This window comes from Pleurodeles waltl, chromosome 1_1 (assembly GCF_031143425.1).
Source record: "Pleurodeles waltl isolate 20211129_DDA chromosome 1_1, aPleWal1.hap1.20221129, whole genome shotgun sequence".
In the NCBI taxonomy this organism is placed as follows: Eukaryota; Metazoa; Chordata; class Amphibia; order Caudata; family Salamandridae; genus Pleurodeles; species Pleurodeles waltl.
In genome coordinates this window covers 188281143-188305264 of record NC_090436.1, presented here as the reverse complement: position 1 = coordinate 188305264, position 24122 = coordinate 188281143, and the positions used below count along the sequence as shown (strand labels likewise).

The window sequence follows — 24122 nt, the reverse complement described above, 5'->3', positions numbered from 1 at the left end:
AAAAAAACGTTTAGGCCACTAACAACCAACCATTTAGACAGTCTTAAATAATCTACAGATTGCAAGGCTCATATTCAAACAAAATCCATCTTCATCACAGACTACTGTGACATCTTTTCCCTCCACTTCAATTCAGACTTTTCGCCGAGATCTGTATTGACCCTAAGGGTACAGTCTCATCTTCACAATGACCTTGCTACATTTGTTGACTCATACGGGGCTGCTGCCGTGTTTGAACATAGTCATTCTCGTCAAATGTTCTCTTACATTTACGGTGATCATCATGTGCCACCATAATGTGCCCCATTCAGATTTCCTGTAATGGTAATCCACCTCTCTCGTCACAAAATCCCCTTCAGCCGCAAAAAAAACAAGTGCTTTTTTCAAACATCTTGACTGTAAGCTACATTCCTGTTCTCTATTGGTCTATATGCTCAGACGGTGACAGTCTTGGTTATAAAAGGAATTTATAAAAAAGAGTTGGCTTCTTTTTTCAGTGAACTTCAGAATGTATAGTATCTAAACCCTCCTTGACAACCCTCTCTACCTAGGGCATGTCATGGAACCATTCCTACTCCTCTGTTGAGTGGCCCTATTTATTCTGTTCGGCAAGACCTGGTCTCACTGGCTATCATTGGAGACTGATGTCACTGTCCAGCTTGATACTCTGTCCGCAAACGACAGGCCTACCTAAGTGCCCATCAGCCAGTAACTGCACACGCCTGGTGAGCCAAGCCCTAGGAAGCCAACCATTCATATTAAAAAGAAGGGATGACATAAAAGCTCATGTAGACCCGCTAATTTTTAAAACACCCTTGCTCAACACCAAGACACATCGTCGCCACCAGGAAAAGTAGAGCTGTCGGCGAATGCCTGAAACTCTGCATTAGCCCTACACCAGGCACATCAACAGAACATTCAGTTGACATTTCACACTCTGTGCATTGATTATTCAAGGATATATTTGACAAAATCGGGAAGCAGATCAAATACACCAAAACAACAACCATTGTCTCACAAATTCCATTAATCAAAGCACCCAAATGAATGCACCTCATTCGTCTGACCCTAGAAAGTCTGTTGAATGTCCTCAGATTCCTGATATCTATTTTCTAAGAGCAGAAATCATCAGTTCTTTAAGAATAAAACCCATCTTTGTGGGTACACTCAAACTTCTGCTGAGCATTTTTCCCACCTCCTTCACACAAGTCATCCTGCCTGAAACATTAAAGACCAAACAGCTCCTCCTGCTGCCAATCTCATCCTTGACAACCTTGCCAAGAACCTGATGACCCACCTTCCCCTGCTTGGGAAGATTATTATGAAAAAAATTGCTATTCAACTGCACAAGCAAATTAATAACAATTCCTTTCTACATATCCTCCCATTTGAGTGCAGGCAGTATAGAGACAGCAATCCTCCCGGGTGTTAACTACGCCCTCTTCTTGATCTGCAGTTGCAATCACTGCCTACTCAATTAGCTTTTGTCTTTGAAAATGAATGAATTCACCCCCCAAACTACAAACAGCCCAAAATCCCTAAACGTATATGTCTACATAAACTTCACTTTCAAAATCTACACTGCTAAGAAAAATAGATGGCCTTTCATAGAGCGTTCACTTGCGCATAGGACCGTGGGGCCTTCTCCTGTGGTCTGAAAGGAATCACTAGTCCTGAGAAAATTTTTATGAGAGTTCTGTATTTTACCACTGATGTCCCAAAGCCTCATAGACTTTTGCACTGCATTTAGATGATCAAGGTAAACCATTTAAATGATTTAATCTCCATGGGTGCAGAGGTAAATCTCTCCAAGATGTTAGGAATTTTCAACCTGATACAGCCTGACATTCAATAAACTTCCTGTGCAGATAGACTGATTGATGGTTGGTTTTAACATTTCAATAGCACACTGCTACCCATGGTACTCGACTGATTGTGAAGATGAACAGTCAGTGACCTCACTGAGAAAGATGTAGATTTTTAGATATTTTATGAAGACCAAATGTGCATATCTACAAAAATGAAAGTTAGTGAAGGCTAAAGTGTTTTTTAAAAGCACTTACATCAAAGTGCGCTAAACCATTCTGGAGCTAGGATAAGACTGGAAAATTTTGCTGTAGTTTTTCAGTGGGGCAGATGTTGTAGGGGTTCAGGGTGCTAACCCATTCTGGAGCCAGGATAAGACAGCAAAATGTTATTACAGCATTTCAGTGAGGCAAATGCAGTACTGGGTTAGCTGCGAATTTGATGTACCCTGGTGGCAACCAAACGTAAGGGCTCCTGATTGTTTGAAGCCAATATTTTCTGGTGATGGAGCCTGCAATGGTCCCTGTACACCCACATGACCCCAAGACATCACCAGTAGCAACTGGAAATAATTTACTGTTAAGTGTGCCAATAACAATTTGAATCACTCCATCTCCCCTCACCATGATACTCTCTCCTACTATTGGGTTAGGCCCAGTCAGCTCAGAAACTGATAACTGTGCATAGGTCAGTGTGTCTGATACACTCTGATTGGAATGTTACATACAGTGATATGAGAAAGAACCATCATCCTGCTGAATAGCCAATGGGCTAGTATCCTCCAGTTAACAGAAGCACTATGTTAGTTCTAAGGCCTCTCTTTTGAAGCAGATGGGATAGGTTAGCAAAGATGAAAGTGGACTCTTACTACTTTACTAACAGACTGAGATAGCTACCATCTTGCTTTTGGGAGAAACTGGATTTGTCACTTCGGTAACCCCTCACACCATCCCTCAAGAGTTGGCTGTGTCACTCTGTAGTACAGCCGAGTGTAAGTTAGCTTCAGGAAAGCTTAAGATTGACACACTTGAGGCATCAAAATGACTATAGTAGAAGCACCAAGACACTCTGTTATGAAAATATTGGCTGCCCTAACTTCGTATCAGTTTTCGTTGTGAAACACTCTCCTGAATCCAGGAACAATAGAAGTGCTGTTCTCCATCTCCCGAGTTGACCTAACTTGCCAAGATTGAAAAAGGCTTCTCACCCTGGGACCATTGGGCTTCTCAGCCTCCAGTTTGTGTCCAACACAATTGCTGTTGCAGCAGCAAGTGCCAAAATGCCTGTAGAGTATGATAGAGGTAGAGTGCAGAAAGAGCAGAAGATCCAGAGCCTGCAGTCACCATGTCTGATTTCAGTAAGCTTATCTGCTCAAAGGCCTTAGCTTGGATGTTTGCAGTAGTTTGAAATCTTTGGTTGCGGAAATCATAGTCCACTAACACACAACCTTTAGATTACAGTTTGCTACAAGCAATACGCTCTACCACTAGGCAGTAAAATGTAATTGGCTAAAAAGGTTTAAAGAGGCGTTGTTGGACCATTTTGTCCTGTCAGCATCTAGCCAGCTAGCACTTCCCTTCAGAAAGGCCTTGTCTGTCTTGGAGTCTCTTTAAAAAATTAAAAAATAAAAAGTTCCACAACTGCAGCCCGTGTTAGTGGAGCCATGTCTATGCTACCTCCTGTGTTTGAGTCTGGCTGATCTGTAGCAATCAGGAAGAATTTCCTGTGAGCAGGCACCAAAACGATCAACCCACCTTGTGTTGAGAGAAAGAGAGCGCACCTTATCTAGCTTGAAATTCTATGTTTGTGAATGGTTTTCTCTGACCTAATCTGATATCAGTGTTGTTTCCTGCTGTGGAAATCAGTTCAGGCACAGTCAACAGCCTTCTCTTGCTCACCTTTTATTTTGCTCAGTGTGATAGACTAAGATCCTTATTCCAATTTACTTGATAATTCGGAACCCAAGACTACCTATACTGCAAGGATCAGTAATTTTGAGATGTGCGAATACCTTAGAATTCTAAGGTTTGCCTTTGAATATGGGGAATTGCTTTATGGGTTGGTTCTTTTACACCGATCCTGCTACACTTTTTTTTTTGATTATTTAATTTTCCTTAGTACATTTCAGCAGGTTTTTCCTTAGTGAAATAGGTGGGTTTCACCTCAGTTTTCCAACAAAATTTGTAACCCAAGTTTTTTTGACTGGTATGTACCTTTACCGGCTGAACCTAGTTTAATGGGACGTGTTATGAGGGCATATGAGTGATGTTAAAATTCAAGACTTTCTACTGAGACTTCCAACTTTAAAACTTGAGTCCTAGGTTTACTTCATAGTTACATGTTGGGATTAAGAGCAAGACGTGCTATTGCTCTGGGTGCAAAAAGTGATTGCAATTTGCAACTAGCGTTTGGGAACAGAAGCTTATTTTGCAAACTAATTTATGAACTAATTGGTTTTCGATCGCAAGATAAGGAATCTGAGTAGGTCCACATTCCAGACTACCTAACTGTTACTAATTAGGATAGTTCAAATTGAGACTTACTCTCTTTGACCGCACTCACACAGATGAAGGCTTTATTTTTATTTATTTTTAAATTTTAGTGATAATAGGCAGCGGTCCCCTTAGCCACTGCCTACTACCCTTGAAATGTGCATCCCAATTCGGAAAGAAGTCCTTGGCCACTTCCAAATCCATATGTAGTTGCAGTCACATTGTAGGAGTTGATAGAATGTTTCTGACTTCTAAAGTGGTTTTGTTGGCTGGCCAAAAACATTTTTGTAGATGGAAATCATTTATTATAATACTTTTTAACACTCAAGTTAGTCTTGAGAGGAAAACAACATATCCTACATTGCAACAACCTCTGGGATACATTTTCCATGTATCACTGGCCATATAATGTACAGGTTGTGATTATTAATGAAGACCTTCCAGTCTCATGGTCCCATAATGGCCCTAGTGTGAGTCACTTTCAGGAGAATTCCTTTGCAACTTTTAGATAGTTGTACACCTCCCATCTGATTTACCTATACTGTACTATATAGAATTCCTCCATCTCTTTTTTGTTTGTTATTAATACATTGTACTACAACAGGATATTATTCATGTGCTTAATCCGGCTACTGTATTACATATAGGGTTCTATATTATACATTGTTATGTATCTAACCCACTTTGGTCTGTATGCTCTATTCTATGTAAAGCACTCTTGACATCCCAAGGGATCAAATCTGAAATATGCAAAACCTTCAATAAATAAAGACAATAAAAGTAAACGTGTTTCAAGAATTAACATTTAATGTCATATCCCAAAGTCATTTGTGTTAATAATTTCATTGAAGTATTTAAACCTATTTATCTTAAGCTTCACTTTATAATGTTATGTTGTTTTTTTTGCTGTGGTAGGTATCTATAATTTTTTTCCTTTATCGTGAACATTAATTGGACCTTTTAGCATTCATCCAATAGTATTGCTTATTTGAGCTACCAGTCTTTGAATCATCAGCACCTTCTTTAGAGTAAATATTGTGCTTGGCTGATATTACTGAAGGGTGAGATCAGAATACTTTTAAGGACTGTCTGTTTTTATTCTGTGCAGCTTCTCTGTCTGGGCTGTTGTCATAACTAGGTAATACCACATATCAACGTTTCTGCCAAGACTTTCACCCTTGGCAAGTGGATTTTTAATAATGCAGAACACTGATAATATTGCAAAAAATATGCCGGCATTTTATATGACAAATAGGAATTCCTGATAATGAATCTAGAAGAGAAAGAAAGGATGTGCTTTGCATCCGACTGTGTTGTTAGGCACGTAAGCAATAGGAAGATAATAGTTGAGCTGAAAGAACGTTTAAAATAGGTTCCGGTGAATACAGCTGTTTCTTATTTAGGATTTTCAGTTTTGGATGTCCATTATACAGTTTTATTAGATCTAGCAAAAGAAAGTTTAAGTTCCTGTGCTGTCACAGCTTCTAAAAAATATATTTTTCCTTTGGAGATGGAAAATTTAAGAAAAGGAAGTTGAAGGAGTGAAATCTCTAGTCTGGGAACTGAATGTTTGAGCAACATTTACACATTATCTTGTTGCGTGCCGTTCGATTTTGTCACTTGTGAAAGGTAATGAAAGGTTTTCAATTCCCATGCTTTCTGAATTTTTCAGTTTGAATTATAAGTATGAAAAACGTGTTTTTCATTTTGTAGCTCTGGTGTTGGTCTTGTCCAAATGGATGTGCCCTCATGAAAATGTCTCCGCTTCCCAAAGAACAAGACGAAGGTATTTTGCAGCAGCAGAAAGAATTCCTGGATGGGTCAGTAACTGACTTAAAAGTTGAATATTTGTCAAATAGTATATTAACTAAAAGCATCAGGCACACTTATTTTCGTTATCATATTAATGTAATCTTTCCATCTTTTTAAAAGCTATGAAATATTCAGATAATGGTACAGAAGATATCATTATGGGAATGTTTTTAGAATGCATAATATTAAAATGAAGGGATATCAAATACTTAGTATTTCAAAAAATGTTTAAACTGACCTTGTGTTATGTAATCTGGTGTTAATGTAAGGCCCTCATATGCCTTTGGTCTAAGTTCATACAATATGAAACTGAAAAAAACTAAAAAAATAAATAAATTTAAAAAAATTGAACTGTGGCCAGTGTAACTTAACAAAACATAAACAAGTAGTTAAATATGTACTGTATGACCTTAATTAAACATTTTAAAATTATATATAAGATTAATCGTAGGAGCATTTATTCTACTCTATTTAAAACAAATATCAATTAATTATCTCTAGGACTTAATCTATACCCCTGGGAGTCAAGGTGATTTAAAAAGACATCTGTAGGCAATGATGGGCAAAAATGAAAATGCGAAAGCTTTATCCACGCTTGTAATTTATTTATTGTATGCGAATTTAATGAGGTTATAAATATGTGACATGCAGACTTTTTAGGAAATAATATGCTTCATCTTATTAGTGGCATATTTAAGCCAGAAAAGAGGATAGAGAACCCAACACCAGATTATGATTAGCTTTGAAGTGGATACATTAAGTGCTGTAGAGGTGGATACCTGACAGTTACACTCAAAGACCTTTTTGGATTATCATGTCCTCTGCAAACATATGGATTTTATCATAATCTGATCAAACACATTTTCACATTTTGTTTCTGACCATTTCAACCATTTCAGGGGATGGCATTTATTTGCTTGTTTGTACCTTAAATCTTTTTTCTACTCTAAATTGGATATGGCGAACAAAGTAGTAACATCAATAAACCACCGGCAATGGGTCACTCATATTGTTTTTTTGTATTTTTTTATCAGAGCTTTGTGAAAGCAGGGTGGGGGAAGAAACCTCTTGACTAAGAGAGGGATGAGTTATAGACACGCAACTTCTGAGTGGTCAGATGAAGAGCTGAATAATTTAAGAAAGCAGAGCTAAATCACAAGGGACTCGCTGAGTTGGAGAGTAAAAGCTGCAACTCCTCAACTTCTCAAGAGTCAAACTCCAAATGGTATCTCAGCTCACTGCTTAATTTATAAAATAATAAGTGCAGAAGCCCAAAGTTTCTCTCAGAAGCCCATTGCCGGTGTCGCTGAATGTCTGGGTTGCCCAATACCAAGGGTGTATATTTTTGATTCCACCCCATGCCTCTATAATCCTTCCTGCAACACTCCCTGGCTATTTATATCACTCGCGGAAGTTCTTGTCATCCTTTCTTTCTCCCTTTGTCACTGTTTTCCTTTAATTATTTCTGCCTTTTCTCTTTCTGGACAAGTCTGATGATAAAAAATGAGCTCCAGTACACAAAATTAGTGCCGTGGGTCCCACCTGCGTCCATGGGCTGAAATTACCTCTCATTTATCTGTCATATGTGGAAAATAGACAGACAGAAACTGCAGGCACTCAAATCATACCGTGGGTTTGCTTCAGTGACTTTGCTATGTTCCGGACAATCAGAGAGGCAGGGGGATGCATCCAGTCAATCTCTTTGCATTTTACAGTAATTGAAGTGCTCATATCCATCCTAAATGGAAAAATATATATATTCATAGGCATACACTTGGATATACTTTCTTTACTAGTTCCAAATAGGTTTATAAATTCCGTTTCAATATTCCATCCTATCATGATCATTTAGAGCATGCATAGTAGGTTCATTGATTACTCTGGAGGCACAAAGTGTGTGAAGGAGAGGGCAAGCTTTTCCTCTTAGGATGCAGAATTGTGAAATTAGATTTTTCTTGGTTCCTATGACTCTTTAACCGGTAATATGTGTACTTATGTAATGTGCAACTTCCAGCCGTCCTGTCCCACCTCATGACAAAATAGGGCTTTTAGCAGGGGTGGGGGTAAATTCATTTTGCAGATAGATCATTCCCGCATTGTTCTCTGGGGGAGATTCTGTCCTCTGTTTGCATACTGGGTAATTGCATGCTCTGCCTGTAGGTTGGAGTAGAAGGTTCATAGGTTCACAGTCCTTGGTGTGCTTTACCAATGCAGGGCATTCCTATTCGCTCTCAAGTTGTTTATTTGTGTGTTTCTGGAACTCCTGGTTTGCATAGAGTGACCTCTGCATGTAATACATTTAAAGTATATCTATACTTATAACACTGGATGAGCCACCCTCCAATTTATTAGCAGGCATTGGATCATACTACAATGAGCTGGTGTCTCACTGTGGGGCAGACAGGAATGCAGTCAGAACATGAGTAGTTGTGGTGACATGTGCCCGGCTCTCTCACTTTTGGTCATGTCCCCGTCTTTGACAGATCGCATGACTTTATGTGGTGAGGACGTGTGGGGAACCAATTACGGAGGACACACATTTGCTCCATGCTTACTGGCTGCCTGCCTCTTCTGAGGCTACAGTTCCTAGCAGAGCAGAGGGCATTTGGAAGCCTTTCAGAGGTAGGAGCCATCTCTGACAGTACTGCTATAATAGGTTGCCCTGTCCTGCCATTTCAGCACTTTGTACTTGATTGTGAGATACAGTCCATATCAGCATGTTTGTAGGCACATTTTCTGGTTCCGGCATAGTGTCAATGAGTGGGAAGTGTCGATAAAATCCTGGCCGCTGAGTGATATTTGGAAGAGGAAAGGTCTACGTTTGTAGCAGTAGAACAAGACTCTGGTAGAGCATGGTGTTTCCCCAGCAGTTTCTCATTATTTCTCAAGAAAAGGTTTTTCATAGAAAGTCTGCATCCCAAAGGGCTTGATCTAATGGTAGAACTAAATAATAGTGACACTTGTAAATCCTAATCTCAACTGTGAAATGTGACTTCCATTCCTGCACAATGAATAAAACTTTAGGAAATATGTGTGCCACAACACATCAGACTTGGTGAGCTCCAAGGTCAGGTTATGGGTGGGGGAATCCACTGAAAGACAATTATGAGACAAAGATAATCACTTAGATAATTCAAGACCCTCCCCATAAGAAAAAACATTGTATTGTGTGCCAGGGAATACTCCAATTAGAGTAAGTTAAACTCATTCTAATTACCACAGTATAAAGCATATGACTTTTGTTTGAGTACTCGGTTTATGGATATATGAGAAATGGGATGCCATTGTTACGTAGTGTTGAAAAAACTGCTGCTACTCATTGCATCTCAACATCTTGTCCCTGTTCCAGATCCCTCTCCTGGCTGCATGTTTCCTAAAACCCTTCCATCTTTTGGCCATGCCAAACCTCAGCGGAGTCGGTGCTTTTTAAAGATCTGATTTGGCCAATGTGCTGGCCCTGGGGAATCAGCCTTGATACGCAATTAATTTGGTTGATTGATCAATCAGTAGTAGTCCCAGAAGGGACTCCTTTTCAGTAGATGAGTGTGGCAGTTTCCAGCAGTAAGAAGTGCAGGGTCTGCCTCCTGCAAAGGCTCTAGCTCCTGTAAGGAACTCTTCTGTCTTTGGTGCTTTCCCCAGCTTCTTTGTAGCTTAATGAGCAGGGCAACAGGGTGCCTTCAATGTTTACTTAGCTTTATACCAGAGTTTAATGAGATTTGGCATCACTTTGAGTTATTGAGATTGGAATACTCTGATCACACGTCCCTTGATTGACAGATGATTTAGAAAACATATTATCTAAATGATGTCTCTCTTAGCTTGAAAGTTGCAATGATGGTTCAGCTTGGCTAACCTCCGCAAACTTGTCCCTCTGCACCTCCTTGCCTTCTGGCCATTACTGCTAAATCCAACAATAAATGGAGGAGGAACTGGGGAGATGGCAACAGGATTACCTAAAGGGTTTGGACCAAATTAAGATGTTGCATCTTCCAATTGGAGGGAACTATCTTCAGGTCTTGCAACATTAGTCTTCTTTGTACCTGATATTGTGTAGAATTCTGGTGGGACAGGCAGCACAGTGCTCTCTCATTCAACATGGGATGCAGGAGTTTAAGTGCCCTAGTCCTAGTTACTCATTAGATCTGACAATGGGCAGAGTCCAGGTTGGTGTCCACTCAGCCATATCACATTTCTGGGGCTGATCTTTTTCCAGCAGATAACGTCAGCAAGGGGTTTCTTGACAGTCTGACTGTTCCAATGAGAGATCTTGGGACCCAACGCCAGTTTAGCCAGCCCTGGCAGAGATTATGAGCTTCAGCAAGGTTGCCAGCATCCGTTTTACTACTTCAGGATCTTTCGTACATGGACAATAACTCCCCCACCTTCCACTGTCCTTTTGTTTGTGTTAACCTCAGTCCTAGTAACATAGACAAAGGTAAGTTGGCAGAGCTTCTTGGTTGTGAGTGTTCTGCAATATGTGCACAGGTAGTCATTGTTCCCTCTCATGCGCAGGCTGGTACATGAAGTATATGCTGCTCTAATCCTATCTCCCTTGCGATTGGCCAAACCTTCTGTCCCATACCTACAGAAGTTGCACCTGTCAATATAAAGTAAGAGGGAGAGGTCTGAGCAATAAAGATGTTTATTAGCACACAAATTTTACACTACTCAGAATAATGTTTAATTTCCACCTTCAGGGCTTACTGAAAGCAATGTGGCTTATACTGCCAATGATCCACTCAGCACCTGATTACAGGTCGTAAGAGTGGAATTCCCGGGTGTAATTCCACTGCACCCGATTACACTTGGTCCGTTGTTTTCATGAGCACAATCGCAAATGGTCTGGTGTTTTTAAACCCAGACTTCCTGGTTTTGGGAACACTAGACCTGATTTCACTAGTCAGAAAAACCTTCAAATAAAATTGCTATAGAGGTTTAGGCTGCAACTGCAGCCAAGATCAGTGACCCAGCCACTGCCAACCTTTTTCTCTGGCAAGGAGAGAGCACACAATAATCTCACATGCCGTGACTATTTCTCTTTTCCTCCCTTAGCTGCTCCACTCTCCTGCCTTACCCTCTCCACTCTCCTCCCTCACCCTCAGACTCCTATTGCAAAGATTTGCCATGTGCTGGAAGAAGGTGGTAAATGTGTACAGTAAATGTGCGCATAGAACCTCTCAAAATAGGAAATACCATGCCATAATCTGCATTGTAATTCTGTGTCTTTATAGTTATTGCCCATTCCAAGAAGTCTTAACTCGTAAAAGGTGGAAATACCTGCTGAGATGCAGTCCAGTAATTCCGCAAACCAAGAATGTCTGCATGGTATTCAAACTTACTTGTAATCAAGGTCTCAAAGCTAGCAAGCATTCTCATATGTTACCCTAATGTTCATGGATTTCCTTCAAGTTATTTTTTCCTTTGGTGATTGCCTCATTAAAGCAATGTTGGCCTCGACATAGGTTTGTATTGAATCTAGGGGGGTAAGGGGCGATATGTTTGATATGTTTAGAAAGCTTAAAAGGTTCTTGGTATTCAGTAAATTATTTTCTTTCTGCCTAGGATCCTTCCTGTGGCATAGATGCTGCTCCGCCTTTGAGTCATATTCTAAAATATTTTTACATTTCTGTGCTGTCATGATTCTACCCCTTGGGCAGAGCCTCCCTTAAATGTTTGGGTAAGCTAGAACATTTACTGTGTTCTAATTCCTGGTACAGTTGTCCTCCAATGGACCTTGTTGCCAAGCATACAGTAAATGGCCCTTCTGCTGCTAAGTACACTAGTTTACTATAAAAGGAGATACAGTTCTCATTCTTGATATTAGGAGGGCTATCAAGATCGGTTTGACTCTAACAGTCTTTTTTTGGTGTTTGAAGCAGCTCTTTGTTAACTTCAGTGCAGATCATATGGATACAAAACCATCATTGGCTACTACTAGCCAGTGGCCTAAACAAACAATGCTGACAAATGAGCTCATTTAGAGCTGTAGAATCAAATTGATTGCTGGCAAGGAATTGTCCATCAGACAAATTGCAAGACCCTCCCTAGGTAATCACTAGCATGTTCAAGGCCAAGTTTTAAAAAGGGAAAATGCATGCTTTTGGAAAGCAGGGGTTGCCTTGGACAGTGCCTGGTACGTCTCAGTAATCATGGACTGGGGTGAGAAAGTTGCAAAAAGTAGGGTTGGGCTGAAATCCTTGTGATTTAAATTCCATAGTGTCCTCTTGTTTTTAAACATCTTGCTCTGTCCCACATCCCCTCTTGCAGATAATCTAGGCTTTGCCTGCTAAAATTCCTTTTTGATTGCATTAAACAAAGAACTTTGAGATAAGGGGTAGTGTTTCTTGTAGTCTCCTGTTAGTGAGGTTTTTTAGGCACTTACAGATCCTTGGACCCACAGTGTTGCTCTTGAAATCTATTTTTGGGTATAAAAACATAGTTCAAAGTAGAGTTGAGCCCTCTGTTTTCCTCATATGACCATCAAGTGCAAACTAGGAACTTTACCTACACTCTGTGTTCTCTAATTACATTACATGTCATCACCGTAGGTGCTTGAGTTCTATAAGCCTCATAAATGTATTACTTATGGCCCTCTTCTCTTTTTGGTGGGTGTGGACAAGGCACATTGTAAAGCATGTACCTTGCTCCATGATACATAAGCAACTTTACATAGAACGTTTGTATTGCAACAAGGACATATTAAACGTGAGGTTCAGTTGACACTGTATTACAGGGTTTGATTTGGGGAGAAACAGTGGTGAGACTATGTTCCACAATAAGAGTGTGGCAGTCCGAGTACCGCCACACTCATGGTGGTGGTTGGACAGCCGCACTCCATCCAGTCCAACCAACACATTACAACCCTGGCAATGGGTCACGCCTAAAGACCGCTGTCCCCGCCAGATACATCATTCCGATGTGGTGACAGTGGTTCAGGTTGTACTCGTCCTGGGCAGTGCTGAACTCTGCGCCGCTTGGCTAATTACAACTCCACTTTCCACCAGCCTTTTCATTATGGGGACACGGCCATGAAAAACGGGGCGGAAAGCCAGTGCCGGGGGACATAGTGGGGCCCCTGCAGGGGCCCCCCTGCCCAGCACTATCAGAAGATTGTGCGCATTCCAAAGGTGCTGGAGTGCTAGGAGAATGGCCTAGGCTCCCTTAAAGAAGAAGAGGTCAATATCCTAGCGCTATTCCCACTGGTCAGCCCCATTAGGAATGCGTATTACAATGTTTCCGCTGGTCAGCCCGGCAAGAACATTGTAATACACTCAGGAGGGCAGGGGTAGGGCACTGGTATGATGGTGGCGTGCTCCCCACGGGTATAGCAGTCCGCTTTTAGGACCTTCAGTCAAATTAAGGCCCTCAGTAATTGGTACAATACTAAACTGCACTCTAGTTTAAAACATTCATATAAACACATATGTATACGTGTTTGTGTGTGTGTGTATATGTTTGTAGCATGTGTGGCTGTAGAGATGCATGTTCTGCATACTCCTGCCATCTTGTGCTGTATCTGGATGTGTGGAGTTTGTTTTTCTTGGAAGAAAGTCTTTCGGGTCACAAGGTAGTGATACTTCCTTCTCAGTGTTGCTGCACATGGACCCTGACTCAATTGTTAGATTGTTTTCTATCACACCCTCCAAAAGCCTCGCCCTTCTCGGTCTTCACAATCAGTCTCCATTGAAGTCTCTATAAAGTGCCCTCTTGGTGAGGGAACAGACGCCATTCTGTTTCTGCCCACATTGTCACATAAAATATTCACAGACCAACTCCCACCCAGGTCTGTAACCTGTCTCTCTTGCCAGATCACAGGGAGGAAGATTGTGAGGCCTGTCGAGTGTTCCACTCAAAGAAGACGCTACAAGATCGTCGAGCACCCGGCTCAAAATGTAGCGGAAGTCTGCCAGTGACACTCCCGACCTCTTCGGTCACCGTATCCGGAGGCTACGGTTGCTGAAACGGAGCCATTTGTGGTTAATGCCAGCTCGGAAATCGAAGTTTGAGCTTGAAATAACGAACTTAATGCTGGAGTTGTGCTCTTGGAGTACGGTACCCTCTGCCCCATAGCCTTGAATCGACCATCCCAAAAGACTAAAACCTCCAAATGAAGAGGCCTTTGGTCCACCACTGTCTGTAGGCCATGGTCGGCACCAAGACTCTGGTTCGGACACCCCACCCTCCAACTCGATCCTGAAACACCATCCAAAGCTGGAAACATTGACTCAATGATCTCTGAGGTCTCCACTCCCTCTGTACCAAGCTAACCGCCCCCATCTGCCGCTTCAGTGCTGAGTGGATCTTCAGTGGCAAAACACAAAATCGTCTCTGAGCTGAAAACATTGAAATCAACAAAACTTCCAACTGAAAATAGCCTTGGGAGCTGGGAAAGAGCTTACCCAGCTCCCGAGACTATTTCATTTTTTTCTTTGAATTGACGATTGGCGCGCTGATGTCATTTCAATGGCTCATTTCACTTTCACTACATTTGTGTGCACCAATTCAGATGGGGTAGGTATCATTGGAAAGAAGTGAATCTCTTCTTTACAAGGGTACCTTTCTCTAGTGGGTCCCTGCTTGGGGATCGCCACAGGAAGGTGATCTCCAAGCAGGGCTCCCACTGTCTTTGGTTTGATTAGTTTCTGTTGTGGGCACTAGGCTCAGCTTCACAAGTGGGGCAACGTTTTTATCGGCACAGGTGGAGCAATGCTAGGTGGTAGAAATTCTGTGGATTCTGGAGGTGTCCATATTAGAAATGTAAAGAAGTTGCGTGATTTCAGGACAAGTTTGAGGTTTGCAGGGCATTGTGGGTAAAACAACTTAATTGGATCCACACAAGTCGTGCCATTCAGAATTTCCCTAGGTGTCTTTTTTTTAAATCTACTGGTTGGTTAAGTTTCCCTAGGGTACTGGCTGAGCTACAGTCCAAAATCTAGAGCTAACTACATATTTAACCCCACTTTTTGCCTGTTATCAAAGTGCTTAGACTGTTTTCACTGGGATACTGCTAACCAAGACCCCAGTGATTGTGCTCTGTCCCATACATTTGGTTGTTTTACACCCCACAGTTGGCATACTGGTGTACCCTTTAAGTCCCTAGTATATGGTACTTGGGTACCCAGGGCATTGGTACATCAGGGGTGCCCTATGGGCTGCAGACTTTATTATGCCACCTGTGGGAGCCCATGCAAATGATGTCTGCAAGCCCACCATTTGCAGCCTGCCTGAAAAAGTGCATGCACCCTTTTACCGTTGGTCACTGCACTAGGTCACTGTAAGTCACCCTTATGGTAGGCCCTTTCAGCCTAAAGGGCAGGGTGCCCCTACGAACTCCAGTTTCAATGCACTGGACTTCGTAAGTGTGGGGAAGCCATTTTACCCATATACTGGTCACCGGTCACTATCTGTGGTCCATCTACATAATGGTAATTCTGAACCTAGGCAAGTTTGGTATCAAACATGTTGGAATCATACCCCAATACTAATGCCATTATTGGTGGCATGATACCTTGCACTCTGGGAGCTCCTTAGAGGACCGTCCCCAGTGTTGCTACAACCATTCTTTCAGAGTTTGCGAGCAGTCCACGCTGCTGCAGTCCCTCAGACAGGGTTCTGCCCTCCTTCTGCTTGAACAGCTCAAGCAGGGGAAGGTAGAACAAAGGATTTTCTGTGGGAGAGGGCTATGCAACACCCTCTCCCTTGGAAATAAGTGTTACCGGGCTGGGGAGGGGTAGCCTCCCTGTGCCACCAGACTGCTTTGAAGGGCACATTTGGTGCCCTCTTTGCATATTCCGGTTTACAGCAGTCCAGGGACACCCAGTCCCTGCTCTGACACGAAACCACACAAAGGAAAGGGTAATGACCACTCCCCTGTCCATCACCACCCCAGGGGTGATGCCCATAACTCCTTCAGGTGGCCACCTAATTCTGCCATCTTGGAAACAAGATGTGCAGAGGCCCCTCGTAGCATCTGGTAGGTCAGGACAGGTTACTGACGTCAAAAACCCCCTCTGATAGGTGGTCACACTGCAGAGTGACCAAGCCCCATGTTAGGGCTATTAGGGACTCCCTTGCGAGTGGATCCCCAGATTCTGCATGCAAGACTCCACCAGGACTCCTCTGCATCGCCCTCTTTTGCTCCTGGCCACCGGAACCGTGACTGGACGTCTCAGGAACCAAACAAGCCTGCAACTCTCGAAACAACCTCACCTTGCAGCAATGTTTCTCCGGCTCCTTCCAGCAATTGCAACATTTCCATGGCTGTTCCTCCTCTGAGATCGGCAAGACTTCAGCTGGACCAAAGAAGGAAGCTCCCTTGGAGTGAAGGAGTCACTCCCCTACATCCACAGGCACCTAAGGCAACAACGTCCAGGTGGTGGTTCTGACTGGTCCTCTCTTCCTTCTGTCCAACTTGGGAGATAGTGAGCCCTTGCCTCTCCTTGTAGGACAGAATCCCTGTGCAACCCGACTCTTTTAGCAACCAAGGCTTGTTCCTGCTCCGAGGGAACTTCAGGCTCCAAGTAGCCCCGGCCTTCAGCACTTCATCCTTGCAAGGACAGTCTCCTCTCTGCTGTTTCAGCGATGTGGGACTCCTCCCCATGTGTGTTGATTGAGCCTCACTGCAGCTTACTGTGCCTGCTGCCAGTGGGTTGCCTGTGACTCTCCTGACAGACGAGGGTCAGCCCAGACTTCCTTCCATGGGTCGAATCTCCTGGACCTTGCGGGTCCTCTTCATCTCTGCAAATCCTTTTCTGTCTGGATTTGCACTTGCCAAGGCTTGTTGGTAGTCCTCCTGACCACTGACCCGACTGCGACCCGCGTGGGACAGCTTCTACATGACTTCAGGGACTCTGCTGCAGCTCCTGGGCTCCACAGGTAGTCTTCATCTTCCATCGTCGACCCTGTTCTTCATCCACAAAAGGGTGGGTAGTGGCTCCTGCACCACCTGGACATTTCTGTGTGGACTCGACTCGGTCCCCTTCTTTTGTAGGTCCTCTTCACCCGGAATCCACCATTGGGTTGCACTCGACGCATCCTTTTCTTGCAAAGTTCCTTTTCCAACTCCCCTTGTTAGTCTATGGAAAGACCAGGTAACTTACCTCTGCCCTCCTGGTCTCTGGGGGTCATCTAGATACTCACCTCTTGGAGTCTCGAGTTCTCCCAGCTTCCTTCTAGCTACTCCACATCCTTGGGTGGGGGACATAAATTTGCATTCCACGATTTTAGTATATGGTTGCCCCCCACCCCCCCTCCCAGAGGTCCCTAGCAATTTTCTACTATTATTTGCCAAGGTTTGTTGTTTTTCTATGCCAATTCCTAGTACTCACCATGTATATATAGTGTATACTTACCTCCAGTTGGTGGGTCTGCCTATAGTAATCTAGTTCAGTGTTCCTGTAATAAAGCACCTTCATTTTTGCAACACTGTGTGGTTGCTTTCATGTGAGATACGGTGCTGTATGACTGCTGTGGCATTGCAAGTGCTTTACACTTCTTCTAGATAGGTCTTGGCTGCTCACCACAGCTACCACTAGAGAGCCCTGGCTTCCTAGATAGTGTTTCACTAACTAACTAATCAGGGTTGCCTTGACCTGGTATAAGGTGCAAACACCATAGGTGTCCACCATACACCAGTCCAGCTTCCTACACTACCCACATCAGAAATAGTCAGTTTTCGTTGGAAAAATGCGTTTGTCCCTGTTGCATTTTGGGCTGATTCCTGATGCAGGCACTAGGCCTACCCACTCAAATGAGGTACCAGTTTTATTGCAGAGATGCCAGGCAGAAGGAAGTTTGTGGCTCCCAGCAGATTCCAGAACTTTCCATCACCGAAATGTTTTTTTTTTTGTTTTTTTACTCAAAGTCTAAGGGTTGCAAGCGATTCTAGGTAAAAAAAAAAAAAAACGTGGTCTGAGCCACACAAGTCAGCCCCCCCTGACTTGATTCCCCAAGGTGTGTCTAGTTTTAAAAAATGTACAGGTTGGCAAGGTTTCCCTAGGTGTTGGCTGAGCTGGCATCCAAAATGTAGACCTACTCACATTAGAAAAAGAGTCAGTTTTCGGTGGAAAGGTTTGATGCATCCTTGTTGTGTTTTGGGCTGTTTACTAACGCTGCCACTAGGCCTACGCACACATGTGAGGTACCATTTTTATCGGAAGACTTGTGGAAGCATAGAATAGTACAACATTTATTATTACTAATTGGATTTCACTGCTTTTGTGCCATTCAAATGTAAGTGAGTGTATAAGAAAGAAAACACTTTGGAAAATACCCTCTAAATCATTTGCTGGTTTGGGTACCCACAAATTTAGAGATGTGCAAAAAAAAAACCTGCTCCTAACTCCATTTCTTGTGCTTATAGGAAACTGGCCTGATGTGCGGTGGACACCTATGGTGTTGGTACCTTATACCAGGTCCAGACAACCCCTGTTAGTGAAATGTAGGAAGTGTCTAGGAAGCCAGGCCTCTCCAGAGGTAGCTGTGGATGAGCATCCAGGACTTATGTAGGAGACATGCAAAGCTTATGCCTTACCACTATAGTCACACAGCACTTATCAGATATGAACGAACCACACAATGGTACCATAATAAAGTACCTTTATTTGTCTAACACAACACTAGGTTACTTATAGGCAGTCCCCCCACGTGGACGTAAGTACACACTAATTATACTTTAGCAATTAGCATACAAACAACAAGCACTGGCAATACTTAGTGAAAATAATATGTGTCCGAGGGGAGGGCTAAACAATATACTAAGAAAGTGGAATGTGAGATACAGTCCCCCAACCAAGGATGTGGAATTGTTAGAGGGGAGCTGGAAGATTAAGGAATCCCCAGAGGTGAGTACCTGAATGACCCCCAGCAACCAGGAGAGCAGAGGTAAGTACCTGGTCTTCCCAAGGACTAACAGGACTTAGAAAAGGGATTGTGCAAGAACCTGACCAGTCTAGAAGAAACCAGCAGCGGATTCTGAAAGAAGAGGACCTGCAAAAGAAGGGGAAAGAGTGCGGTCCACGATGGAATGTCCGTTGGGGGCAGGAGCTACTACTCACCCTTCTGTGGATGAAGAACCAGGTCAACGGGGAGAGAAGACCAGCTGTGGAGCCCAGGAGCTGAAGAGGAGACATGGAGCGATGCAGATGGTGTTCCACATCGTTTGTCGAGTTGCACTTGTTGAGTGGTGTTGGAGAACCAACAAGCCTTGGCAAATGCAAGAGGAACAAAAGAAGAGTTGCAAGGCTGGAGAGGACCAGCAAGGCCCAGGGGACTCGACCCTTGGAGGGGCTCCGGGGTGACCCTTAGCAGTCGAGAGAGCCAACAGAAACAGTTGCAGCCCCACAGGCAACCCACTGGCAGCAGGCACAGCAGGTCGCAGTGAGGCACAGTCAGCACACCTGAAGAAAAGTCCTACATTGCTGGAGCTGCAGAGAGGAGACTTTGCTTGGCAGGCAGAAGTGCTGGGGCCGAGGCTGCTTGGAGCCTGAAAATCCTTTCGAGGAGGAGACAACAAGCCTTGGTAGCTGCAAGAGTCGCTGTGCACAGGGGTACTATCCTTCAAGTAGAGGCAAGGGCTCACTGTCTTCTAAGTTGGACAGATGGCAGACAGGACCAATGGGACCACTCCAGACCACCACCTGTGATGCAGGATCCACGCAGTTCCAGAGGAGAGCAGCCAGACATCAGTGCTGCAGGTGCCTGCAGATGCAGGGAAGTGACTCCTACACCCCAATGGAGATTAATGCATGCTTATTGGTGCAGGCTGGAGTCTTGCTGACTCCAGATGATGCCTCGCCGGGGAAATGTTGCAGTTGCTGGAAGGAGCCGGAGGAACAATGTTGCAAAGAGAAGTTGACACCGAAGTTGCAGTCTTATCGGTTCCTGAAGAGTCTATTTGGGATTCCAGTGGTCAGAACTCAAAGTAAGTGATAGAGGAGTCCTGGTGGAGTCTTGCACATCGAATCTGAAGACTCACCTGAAAGGGAGCCCCTAAATGGCCCTAAAATGAAGATTGGTCACCTAGGAAGGTGACCACCTATCAGGAGGTGTCTGTCTGTGATGTCACCTGCCTTACCTGGCCACTCAGATCCTCTGCACATCTTGGTTTCAAGATAGAATCAATTAGCAACCTGGAGGAGCTTTGGGCACCACCCATTGGGTGGTGATGGACAGGGGAGTGGTCACTCCCCTTTCCGTTGTCCATTTTCACGCCACAGCAAGAACCGGGAGTCCCTAGACTGGTGCAAACCAGTTGATGCAAGGAGGGCACCAAATGTGCCCTTCAAAGCAAACCAGTGGCTTAGGGAGGCTACCCCTCCCAAGCCTCGTCACACCTATTTCCAAGGGAGAGGATGTTGCCTCCCTCTTCCACAGAAAATCCTTTTTTTTGCCTTCCCCTGCTTGAGCTGGTCAAGCAGCAGTAGGGCAGAAACCTATCGGAGGGGTGGCAGCAGCACCGTATGCCTGGAACACCCTAGAAGACTTGTAGGAGCAATATTGGTGGGGTCCGGTCCTCTAAGGAGCCCCCACAGTGAAAGAAATCCTGCAACCAATACTGGCAACAGTATTGGGGTATGATTCTGTCATGTTTGATACCAAACATGCCCAGGTTCGGGGTTACCATTATGTAGCTGGATACAGGTAGTGAGTGACCTGTGTCCAGTACACGAGTAAAATGGCTTCCCAGCACTTATCAAGTCCAGTGCAATGGAACTGAAGTTCACAGGGACACATCTGCTCATGCAGGGGTGCCCTCACACACAGGGACACACCCTGCCCTCTGAGCTAGGAGGGCCTACCATAGAGGTGACTGTGACCTGTGGTGAAAGGGTGCGAGCACCTTTTCACGCAGGCTGCAATGGCAAGCCTGCTGACAAATTTAGCAAGGGCTCTCAGGGGTGGCGCAACACATGCTGCAGCCCATGGGGAACCCCTGGTGCCCCAATGTCGTGGGTACCTAAGTACCATAGACTAGGGACTTTATAAGGTGGCTCCAGTATGCCAATTGTGGAGTGTACAAAGTCCTAGGCAACCAAATTTAGAGAGAGAAAGCACAATCAGTGGGTTCCCGATTAGCAGGATCCCGGGGGAAGGAGTCTAAGCACACTGATAGCAGTCAAAAACTTGGGGTAAACATGCCAAAAAGTGGGACTTTTCTACAGTGGTCATTTCAGAAATACATAGGTTTTCTTGACACCCGTCTTTAACTGTCTGATTCACTATATGAATTGGTCTATACTCGGTACTCTATGAAAAACGATTGTACGGTGCAGCTCAGTTGTTGGCTTTGGGTACCTTGGGCTCTTGGATAACCTACAAACACTATATATCCTTGCAACCAGAAGAGTCTAGCAGAAGTAAAGGTTTGTAGCTTTCGTATATCTACCAGCGTGACAAAAAGTAACAGATGAAAATGTTGTCACAAATGCCCCTTTTTCTTACTTATTTTCAATATTTCTTTATGCCAACAGTTATTTTCCTTGGGTAAATCTTGAAGTATCTACACATGTGACCCCTTGCTGTATGCAGACTTTTGTCTACTTTTTAGAAATATATAGCTTTTCTGGCTCACCCATGGGTTTCACACTGGAAGTAGGTTCAGAGCCCAAAAACAGGGAAAATAGGCTACCTCATAGAAAAATGCCAGAACTGTGGTACAAAATTAGTTTTTGTTGACTCAACTCTGCATGTTCCTGAAATCTGGGACGATGATGACTTTAGTACAGTATACTGTTTCTGGATGCCATTTTTAGAAAAAAAAGGCAGACACTTTTATCTGGAGCACTTTTCCCCCATTTTTCTCCCCCAAAAATCAAAATCTGGCTATATGTTATCTATTTTCTCAGTTCCTTCCAGGGGACTCCACAAACCCTGAGTACCTTTAGAATCCCCTGGATACTGGGGAAAAAAGGACACACATTTGCCCTGGATAGTTTATGTGGACAAAGTTATGGAGGCCTAATTGCGAAATACCCCCAAATAGCCAAACAAAGGCTTAGCACTCGGGAGAGGGAGGCAAGGTCTAACAGCAAAAGTGTCAGAGAGTTTAATTTATTTTTTAAAGTCTTTATATATTTTTTCTGCTTGTTATTTCTCATTATATCCTTTAACACTTTCAACAGCAGACAACCACACAGTAAGTTAAGAATACTCTCTGAAAAGTAGAACACCATATTTTTGTTATTTTAAGTAACTTAATCATTGATAGTTAAGTTTTATAAATCTGCAAGTTAGCTTGTGTGGGTTTTCAGTTTAACCTTTCTCTTTATTATTATTGTTGTCCTTGCATGGTAGCATGCTTTATTTGATATGAACATTTATAGAACCAGTCCTGTATTTTCAAAAACTGACTTTTTTTATCTTGTGTCCTATTCAGAATAGAAAAGATTATTCACAGACCTCCTTATGAAGTAACCATATATGAAGATCTATCGGTCAATCTCCCTTCCCTTCCAGAAATTCAGGCTGCTTACAATCGATTCAAACAACTATTTTATATTGGTAAACAAATATTTATTTTGTTTTAAATTATGTTTGTGTATGTACTTTTGTAGAAATGGAGAAATATGAAAAATGGGTGCATTGAAAAAATAATATTTTATTTGCCTTCACTTTATAGTCATGGGGATGCGGTTCTTCTCCAGCTTGTCACTTTGTCCTCTAGGCTGATGCACATTGTTTACGTTTGCCATTGTGCTGTACCCCATGATGCAATTGAACTGTTAAGATTTAATATTCAAGCGATGTTTAGCTGTTTACCAAAAGTCTGTGGTGGTACATTATTTCTAAGATGACTACTTTTGGTTGGATTTTTTAGCTATGGGTCTCTCTGTTAAAAGCTTGTAAGAAGATGATCTCATTACACCAGCAATAAAACCCGCGTGGCACACTGCTAGTAACATCTAAGTAGTCACACTAACTGCAAGGCTCACCAACAGACTGTCCAACCAAAATGACCTTATTATCTAAGTTGCCACCATTCTGATTGTAGGATCTTTCTGACATAGTTACCTCCCTACCCCCCCCTTTTTTTGTTGCCCGGTGTTTGTGTTTTTTGACTGTAGTACACTGGGATCCTGTTAACCAGGACCCCAGTGTCGGTGTTATCTCACCTGAATTTAGTTGGTAAGCACCATTAACACCCCTCAATTGGCACACTGGTGTATCCATGTAAGTCCCTAGTATATGGTACTTAGGCACCCAGGGCATTGGTACACTGAGATTCCCCATGGGCTGCAGCATATATTACGCCACCCATGCAAACTGTGACTACAGTGACTACAGGTCTGCCATTGCAGACCGTGTGAAATGGTGGATGCACCTTTCACCCCAGAAATAAGCTTTACCTTATATCATGGTCACTGCATTCTGACCCTGTAAGTCAGCCCTAAGGTAGGCCCTTGAGCCCAGGGGCAGGGTGAATGGTTTTAAGTGTGAGGCACCCTTGCATGAGCAGAGATGCCCTTAGGAACCCCAGACTCCATTTTCTGGGCTTTGTTAGTGTGGGGAAGCCATTTTAAGGTATGGAGTGGACACTGGTCATCACAAGATGTCCAACTACATAATGGCTTCGCCGAACCCATTCATGTTTGGTATCAAACATTTTGGAATCACTTAACTACACCGATTCCAGTGCTAGGTGCATGATTTCATGTACTATGGGGATTCCTTAGAGGATGCCCCATGTCAGCCTGTGCAGCCTTGCAGGGTCTGCGTACACGCCATTGCTGCCGCTGACCCCAGACACTGTTCTGCACTCCTGCTTCTGAGCTTAACTCGGGCATGAGAAGGCAGAACAAATACTTTACTGCAAGGGAGAGGTGTTACCACCTCTCCTTTCGAAATAGGTGTCTCTGGACTAGGGCGGGGGTTTTCTCTGACCGGCACCTGACTGCTTTTAAGGGCACATTTGGTGCCCTTCTTGCATAAACTGGTTTACTCCAGTGCAAGAGCCCCCGGCCTCCGATCTGGCGTGAAACCACACAAAAGACAGTAAGTGACCATCCCCCTGTC

General features: G+C 43.5%; 1 protein-coding gene across 2 annotated transcripts in view; it reads left to right on the top strand.

Annotated features, from left to right (window-relative positions):
- Positions 1-24122, top strand: part of MTMR12 (myotubularin related protein 12) — a 598822-nt gene that overhangs the window by 408101 nt on the left and 166599 nt on the right. For both annotated transcript variants that reach the window (XM_069220461.1, XM_069220466.1), the window contains exons 9-10: positions 6012-6118; positions 22486-22610. In XM_069220461.1, coding sequence (XP_069076562.1) covers positions 6012-6118; positions 22486-22610 — 232 coding nt within the window. The remainder of the gene's footprint in view (positions 1-6011; positions 6119-22485; positions 22611-24122) is intronic.